At 45.5% G+C, this 8,884-nt stretch overlaps 1 protein-coding gene across 2 annotated transcripts in view; it reads left to right on the top strand.

Annotated features, from left to right (window-relative positions):
• The window catches only part of RHOQ (ras homolog family member Q), a 23,603-nt gene continuing 14,719 nt past the window's right edge, over positions 1 to 8,884 (top strand). For both annotated transcript variants that reach the window (XM_059467393.1, XM_059467394.1), the window contains exons 1-2: positions 1 to 207; positions 357 to 415. In XM_059467393.1, the coding sequence (XP_059323376.1) occupies positions 66 to 207; positions 357 to 415 (201 nt within the window). In that variant the 5' untranslated portion in view covers positions 1 to 65. The remainder of the gene's footprint in view (positions 208 to 356; positions 416 to 8,884) is intronic.

Genomic DNA, 8,884 nt, shown 5'->3' on the forward strand with positions numbered 1-8,884 from the left:
CGGCGATGCCGAGGGGCCCGGCTCGGCGGGGCGCGCCCGCGGGGCCATGAGGGCGGGCTCCGGCCATGGCCCATGGCAGCGCGGCGGTCATGCTGAAGTGCGTGGTGGTGGGGGACGGCGCCGTGGGCAAGACGTGCCTGCTGATGAGCTACGCCAACGACGCCTTCCCCGAGGAGTACGTGCCCACCGTGTTCGACCACTACGCAGGTGAGCGGGCGGGGGGTCCCGCTACCGCCGGGGGCGGCAGCCGCTCTCTGCCCTCCCTCCATCCCCCGGCCTTGCCCTGCCGGGGGGGCCGGCACAGGGGTCGGCCGGGCTTGCCCCCCCTCACCCGCTGTGTTTCTCCCCCCTCGCAGTCAGCGTTACCGTCGGCGGCAAGCAGTACCTGCTGGGGCTCTACGACACCGCCGGCCAGGTGAGTGCCGAGCGCTGCCCGCGGATCCCGGCCCCGTCCCCCCGCCCGCCGGCGATCCCGGCGCTGAAGTTATTCGCAGGGCTGTGGTCCGGGCTGGGAGCTTCAGAGGAGGCTTGGCGGGGCTGGGGGGCGATTGATAAAATCCGGCTTTAAAAGAAAGCCATCGATCCAACCTCGATTCCCGAGGGCGGGCAGGAGGAGACGGGCTTTATTTTTAGCGGTGCTGGGGCCGAGGCGCCACGGCATCGCCCGGCGCTGGGCTGCGGGGATGCCCGGCGCCTGCGGGGCACTGCTCCGGCCGGGCATGGCCACCGGCCAGACTCCCTTGCTCGGGATGCCGACCCTGCCGCCGGCTCTCGGGGGGGAAATGTGCCCCGTTCGGCACAGAGGGCACACGCTGCCTCCGCCGCCTCGGGTCGGATGGAGAGCTAGGCTGCCGCAGCTTGCCTTGGTTGTGGTTTACAGCACTCAAATAGCTACTAAGAGTTGTTCGAACTAAGGTGGAAAATAACAACATGTAATTCTCAGCCACTGCCTTTGAGATAACCTGGGTTTATTTTGCTGTCCCGTACAACTCAAGCGATTCATTTGGTTAAGATCATTATAGCCAGCTGTGAAAGATGCTGTGATGTCAGCATGGCTCTTGAGTAACTTTAATGATGGATAAAATACTGGATGTTTGGAGGGGTCACTGGTCTAGTGGTTTCTAAAGGGCTCCATGATTCAAATCATCTCTTCCTCAGCTTAACTTGCATGGCACCAGCCATGAGCCAGGTTTGGTCTCCAGGGTTAGAGTACCGTCTGGGGATCGCTTATTCGAAACCGTTTGTGAAGAGCCTGAGCCCAGGAGGTGCAGGGCATATACAGAAACGCAGCATGGGTTTCGGTAAAGTTGTGTACTCCCTATATTAAACTTCTTCTTGCAGTGTGAGCATGTGCTTTGGTCTCACATGACCTCAGACATGCTTCCTTGTTGTAAAGAGCAACTCGTAAGACAATCTCGCTGAAGTCGCATAGACTGAAGCTGTAAATTTTAACCATGTTGTTCCTGTACTTAATTGAACAACTGCTGCCTGAACTAGTGTACCTTTTTAGATCTATATATAGCTTTGAGTTAGGGAATCAACATTTAACCAGTTTTATATCTCTGTTAGGCCTGAAATCAGTAAAAAAATTAATTCCATGAGAATTGTAGGAAACAGCACCATTTCCAGAAAGCTGATACCCTGAAGGATCAGACTCTCCCTACAAAGACTGACTTCATGCTTGTCATCTCCCTGATATAAACACAAGCTAGTCAAATTTATGCCAGCTAAGTGAATTTCTTACTACTACCACAGTCCTGTGTTTGAATAGTAATTAGTTCAGAACACAGCTTTAAAATGTTGTTTAAGTAGGTTGCAAAGTGAGGATCTAGTGCTCAGACAAAGCAATTGGTTAGTGTGCAACTATTTGGTTTTTTTTATAATGAGCATTGGAAAGTGTGAAAGTGAGCCTAGCACTTCTGTACATATGCATGGTTTATTTGGGGATGCTTGTTCTGGGCTTGTTGCTGTTAATGTATGTGTTAGCTCTGTGTAACCTCAGCTAAGGTGGCTTTGTGGTACCCACTCTGCCTGAATGTGCTGACTGCAAACACAGGTGATCTTTGGCCTCCTCAAAAGTCAGTAGGGCAAACTGGCCAGTTTACAACAAACAGCAAATTAAGGTGTTCCTGTTACACTAAGAAAAACTTTTCAGTGTGAAATTGTATATAGAGAAAGTTGAGGTAAGCTTTTTTCCCCAGTTTTTGAAAAGCTGAAATCTTAATTTTGAATTCCAGGGCAGTTTTTCAGGCACCTAGAAATAGATCTTGTTGGCCTGATTCAGAGGACCCTCAGTTCACATAAGGTGTTTTAATGAGGCTACCTTTACAGATATATCTGGTCTTGGCAAAACTCCCCTTTTAGTCAGACCTGTGGTATTGATAAAATCTTTACCACTCTCCCCATCCCACTTCAGCATGTTTGGGGAACTGGTGGGTGCCAGAGACTGCCCACAGGAGCCCCATCCCAACGTCCAGTACAGCTAAAGCAATTTCATGCAGTCAAAAGCTGCTTTGTCAGAGCAGCTGAGAAGCCTGTCTTCCCAAAGCTACACAATAATAGAAAGCTTACATAAAAACATAAATATATAAAGAGCAGAAAAGACATGAGTTGATGATGTCTTCTCTGTGTTGGGGAAACAGCATGCTGTACCTGGTACATGCCTGCTGCTTCCACAGACTTCTGTATGGATTGGATACATTGCTGCCCAAAGCTAAAATTTCTATGCCAGCATGCATCTGTGCTTTTGTATCTAATTCTGTCAGCCCCAAATAATTTTACTGTAAGATTTTGGCCTGATAGTATAGTTTTATAAAACTTGGCTGTGTGTGTTCACTGTGGTATCTAAGCAGTTCACAATCATCAGCAGGTTTGTACTTCCAGCCCTGGACAAAGTAAATAGGTCCAATCTACAGATGTCAATTCAGGGGGAAGAGGAGTGAAAGGGGTTAATGAAAGTTCAGATAGTGACTTACTCCAAATGCAGAAAGCTGTTAGCAGAAGAAAGATTAAAGACAAGATTTTGATTCATAGCTGGTGCACAGCAGGCTCATCACCCTGAAACACTGGCTTATCAGTGTGTGGGTCTCTTTAACTTGCGTGGTTATGTATTTAGCAACTTGTGACAGACTTTGCTTTGGCAGAGCAGTTGCAAGCTTTTGAGTTCATCCAGTACTCACTTCTAGCTCGCTTCCTCACAACACACACAGGATCACATGTAGTAACTATAACGATGACATAAGGCCTCATATCTTCATGAGTTTAAAGTACGTTGAAAACAAACCTATTAAAATCCCATTTTTTTCCCTGTTAATATATATATAGCAAGGAAAAATGCCACTAGTGGTTCACAAAGTTCAGTTACACACAGGCCTTTGAGTGTTTGTGAGTTCAAGAAGGCTTTTCTCTGTCTGAAAATACTGAGGCCTTGGTTCAGCAGAAAATAGCCAGTACAGCTGCTGGGCTGTGGAGTCTCAGAGAGCCCACTTGGACTTGCAGCTGTGGAGGCAGCCTCCCATAGCAGGGAGGTGGGTGGGAATTCAGTGCCATTCCTCCAGCAATTCCTCCCAGAGGTGGAGCTAGCAGCTCCTTTTAGCCTTGCTGTGTGCAAGGGTTTAGAGCAGGTCTTGGTTTCCCCAGAAGATGTGAGAACTGTGGCACCTACCTACACTGAAGACACATCAGTGCACTTGATATTTAAACATGAGGTGCCTGTGATGCCTCTGGCTTTGCAGCAGCCTCTTCTGAGAGACTGTGGGTCAATACTGCTCTTCATTGAACAGGGGTGCATGGCAAAATCAGCTTGGGAAGAGAACCATGGCTTCATCAGGGGTCTGTTAAGATCACCATGTTGGAGAGGTTTTGAACTGCTGGCAAGTGATTATCATTTTGCTAGTCCAAGATATCAGAAGTAATACTGCCAGCTCTCAGGAAGTTAACATTTTTGGAGGATGTGGCACCTCTTTGTTAATCTACAAGCACTAACAAAGTGGTGCCACATGTCCCTTTGCCATGTCCCAAGTGGTCAGAATAAGTGGTGGGACACACAGGAGTTGCCTTTTGGGGATTTTACTCTATATTCAAGGCTGTTGTTTAAAATGACAGTTGGAGTCTATCCTTCTGCCGGTTCCTTTTACTGCAGGATTTTAATTCATAGCGTGCCTTTCTTCCAGTGTGTGCCGAACACATACAGGAGGAAGCCTTGCTCTGCTCCTGTGTCTTTGCTGTAAAGGACGGTTGGGATCTAGAGGAAGGATGGGGGAGGCAGTAGCAGAGCCTGTACTGCTTGTGTTGCACTGGGAAGAGAGATGCTGAGGCATGGCATGACTGTTTTGTGCAGATTTGGCACCAAGCCAGCATCTGGGCAGAGCAGGGTATGGTGACTCTTACTATGGTGCAGTGCCTCATAACAACATTTATATCCCTCAGCATCACTTACTGTTGATACTAGAGAGGCCTGGTCAGACAAAGCTAAGGTGAACTGTGTTCCTTGACTCTCTGCTTTTATATCTCTGCTCTAAACATGCTAATACAGGGTCTGATAAAATGAAGCTCTTGGTGCCTTCTCACCTGTCCCCAGAACAGTACCACAACACATGGTATTCACAAGCACAGAACAAGCCACTTCTTTGCACATATCAGCCCAGATGGTCACAATGGTTGCAGCCAGAGCCATCTTAATTCAGGTAAACTGATTTTTTGGCTGTAACAGAAGCCCTGATGCTAAAGCAATTTTATATTTAAGTTGGTCAGGCTGCTGAAGTGTATAAAGCTAACTCAGTTATTAGGGAGATGAGTGTCTGCATTAAGGAGAGGTGTAGAAACAAATGGTTATAAATGTGAAGGTGTCTGTATGTGAGGTGTGGTTATTAAAAATGGATAGTTCCCAAACCTGTGGTGGTTGCTATAAATAAATAGCAGTAATCTTTATACTCCTTCCTCTTTGTCTTGGCTTTGGTAAGTAGCCCTGGTCTAGCCCTAGGTACCACTCCAGTATCTTACTGAGAAGAGAGGCAGCTGCTGCTCTGTTGCAAAATAGAAATGTCCCACCCCAGAGCACACTGCTCCTTCTGAGTTGCCCCTACCAGGCAGCCGTAGCTGCAAATGTCAGCCTGGAGTGAAGCAGTCTCACACAATGCAAAGCCTGCCACCCTTTACTGCAGAGGTGTAAACACCGAGCCCTCCAACACGATTTTGGCAGATCTAAACGTGAAATGTCAGCAGCCAACATCCTGTCCCCTTCCTGCCCCCCCTGTGCCTCCCTCCTCCCACATGCATTTTGCCTCGCTCCCTTTCCATGTCCCAGTCGAGCTGGCAGCTGGCACTGGGGAGGCTGGGAGCTCATGAGCTCACTCCCAGCCCAGCGTGCTGGCCTATGAATAGCTCAGCCTCCGCTGAAGCTGCTCTGTGCCTCAGGATGTTGCCAGCCACGTAGATTTAACAACTGGATGTATGCAGATACAATAAAAACATGCCTAGATTCTCCCTTTGGAATTTAAGTTTTTCAGTGTAAGAGGAGGTGAAGTGCCTGAGCTAACAATCTCTGTGCTTAGAGCTCTCTAGATAAGGGTTTAAGCAAAGACAGGCGTTCTCTTTAAAAGGAAAAGGACTTATACCTTCAGATTGGTTATTAAAAATGGCCTTGCAACAATAATACTGTCAGTGCAAAGCCTGCATCTAAACGCCTCTGCGTGAGCTGTGACTCATGCTTTGAAAGCACAGCAGCTTTCCTAGAAGGATAGGTAAGCACTGTTATCACCAGATGGGGAGGTGCAGAATGGGAGATGGTGTTCTGAGTTCCCAGAAGCATCCAGTAGATAGATGCTGGAAACTCAAGACAGTTAACATTTAATTTTCAGAGTGCTGAAAGCCCCACGGTACTTCTGAATAGTGACACTGAGTTATGTTAAAATCAAATCTAAGGGATCCATTTGAAAATGTAGATCCAGAATATCTTCACCACTTTAACAGCAAGTTAATGGCAGAACAAAATAAAGAACACAAAGCAAACCAAGTTTGACAGGTTCTCTGAAACTTCAACTTTTGATATCTTAAAAGCACATTTTTATGAAGACTACTGACCTAGGATGGACTCTTGCTAAATGGTTACATGGCCAAGTAAAAAGCCCTTTTTTCCCAGGTTAAGATATGCTTTAGTTTGTGACAGAGAAGTGTCTGCATTTGACCAATTTTTAATTTCTTTGAAGCACAATGGCATCTTACAATGCTATCTAAACATGACCAGCTAAAAAGGCAACACTGAATACAAACAGTTACTGCTCTTCCAGCACAATGTTATTGCGTATCCTCTTACTTCCCAGAGTTCATTTTAAGATGGTGTGTGCACCTGCACTCAGCTGAGTATCAGATAATCTACAGCTGTGCTGCAGGAGGCAGGGGTGATGGAATGGGACAACTGGCTAAGGTAGCATGACTTGGGGAGTTTTTCTGATAGAGAACATATGAGACCCTGGGAATTTTTGTCAGGTCCATACTCAGACTTCTCCATTGAAATCTGTTTTCTTTGCAAAGAACTCTACATATTTTGGTAAATAGGAGAAATATAAAAAAATGCAGTTTTCATTTATAGCCTAACTCCTGATTCAGCCTCCAAACTACATCTTAAAAGAAAGTAAACAAAATTAGATGGACCACTGTCTCCATAGCATGGACGTGCAATGTAGAAGGGTGTGTTAGGGTCTAATCCAAAGCTCTGTGTTAGCTGGCACTCTACTGCTGATTTCAGTAAATTTTGTTCCAGTTCCTTATTAAGAACACACGGACAAAGTGTATGTAAAACCTACTTCAGCAAAGTTTTGTTAGTCCTGGGCATTCAAAATGATGAGCCAGTTCCTCCTACCCACATATACCACTACCCCAAAAGTCTAGGAAATTAAAATGGTTTTGCCCTTTGCTGCATGTGCGTTTTCTTTAAATCTTTGGCCTTCATCTATCTTCATGTATCAACCTTTCTCTGCATCTGTGAGGTACTAGAAATTACTCTTTCATTTAAAGGTGAAAAGGATGTGCTTTTTCTTTATAGAGACTCCAGGAACCTGGTAATTAAGAAATAATACAAAGCACACTGGTTCAAAATCCTGCAGTTCTATTGTGAATAATAAACTTCAGCATCTCAAAAATGGGTGCTTTGGGGAAGAACTTCAGGACTTTTTTTTAAGACTCCAAATTAGCACTTGCATTTCTAACAAAATTGCTCCTGCCCTAACGAGAAAAAATGCAAAATAAGGACACAGAGAAGAACTGTGTCTTTTTACTGCTCTGTTCTGGGGTTTTATAAGCAGTCTATTTGTTTGAATTGGTGATTGGGTGAGTTGTGTTAAGAAAAATGTCTGAGTGCTATGTGACACTTTCAGCAGCTCTGAAGAGGTTGTGTCATTTGACACTTTACGGTTACTGTCCCCAGTCTGTTTTAATCCTGCTCCATGCTGCATCTGTGCTGTGGCACGTGTGCAATAATTCTTTGCTATGCCAGGCACTCGCTGGTGTGCACATAAAAATGCAGGTGGCGGCATTATTCTCCAGAGCAAAGCAACATCTGTCAGCATCCTAGGTGAGTATATTGCTCCACATGAATAAAACACAGATTCAGAGTACCTCAGGCAGCTTGTGCTCTAAATTAGATGTAGTCACGAATACTTTAAGATCATCATTAGGACTTAGTGCTACTTCCTTGTTGGTCCTATTTCCAGTTGGGATTCAGTGTTGGAGTCAACAAGGGATGGATGCCAGGTGTGACCTGGGATGTGTCTTTAGTTATGACCAACAGATAGGCCAGCCACAGGCAGTGAGATGGCTCAAAAATTCCTCACTTAAGAAAAATTGCCTATGGTTTTTCTTTCAATTGCCTTAACATCTGCTGAGTGTTTTATCACATTCTTCAATGGAAGCTGCTAGCCCTAGCAAATGGGACTTGATATAAAACAAGGTGCAGAAGACTCTTAGGAACTCCTTTCATTCCAGAAAATCTTTCACTGTGATGTGTTCATTCAAGGTGCACATGATGGCCCTGGCACTCTCCTGAGAAGTTGTGTGATGGGAGCTAACCTTGAGGAGGCAGCAAAGCTGTAATCTTCTGTGTTCCTCAACACTGGACTGAAGAATGTGCTTTTGGGGTTCATTTGTAAAAGGTGAAAGGGAATGGGACACCTAACTGATCAGTCTTCTTGTCTGATCAGTCTTTATACAGGTAGCAAATGAAAAGACATATCTGACATTATATGGATAACTGTATTAAACCAACTCTACTCTGTAGGCTGTCTTGCCTGTGGCAACAGGTCATATTCTTCTGTGAAAATAAAGTCAGAGAACCTATCTTTCCAAAGAGCAGATTCTGCAGAGGATCTGTCCAGATCTCCTGTGTCAGGGTGCATTTTAGTTTTTAACTTTATTTGCTGCATCTATAAGAATGGAAAATCCTGATTGTTCATGGCTGCAGACACAACTGGGGTGAATTCCCTTCCTGGGGAAAATGGAAATCTGGTGTGGAAAAAATGCTGTTCATAAAGTCACTGACAGTGAGAAAAATGCAGAGCAGGACTGAAATTTCTTATGGACAAGGAGTGAAAGGGTTTGTCCATGCCAGCTACTCTGCCATTTCTTAGGAGCTCCATAGTGTGTAAACAACAGGTTTAGGTGAAGGTGTTCAAGTGAAACTGTACCTGCAGTCAGCTGGATACATGTTCTGTTGATACAGATGCTAAAATAATAAGCCCTATAGGGAAAATTCAGGGACTTTCACTTTTAGAAAACCAACCAGCAAGTTGAAGTTCTCATGGTGATGGAGAGAAGGGAGTGTGCTATTGAGACCATCTAGGAAAGTACTTTGGCATCACCACATGGCAAGATGTAGCATTTGGACAGTACT

The sequence above is a fragment of the Ammospiza nelsoni genome, chromosome 3, assembly GCF_027579445.1.
Source record: "Ammospiza nelsoni isolate bAmmNel1 chromosome 3, bAmmNel1.pri, whole genome shotgun sequence".
NCBI classification, from domain to species: Eukaryota; Metazoa; Chordata; class Aves; order Passeriformes; family Passerellidae; genus Ammospiza; species Ammospiza nelsoni.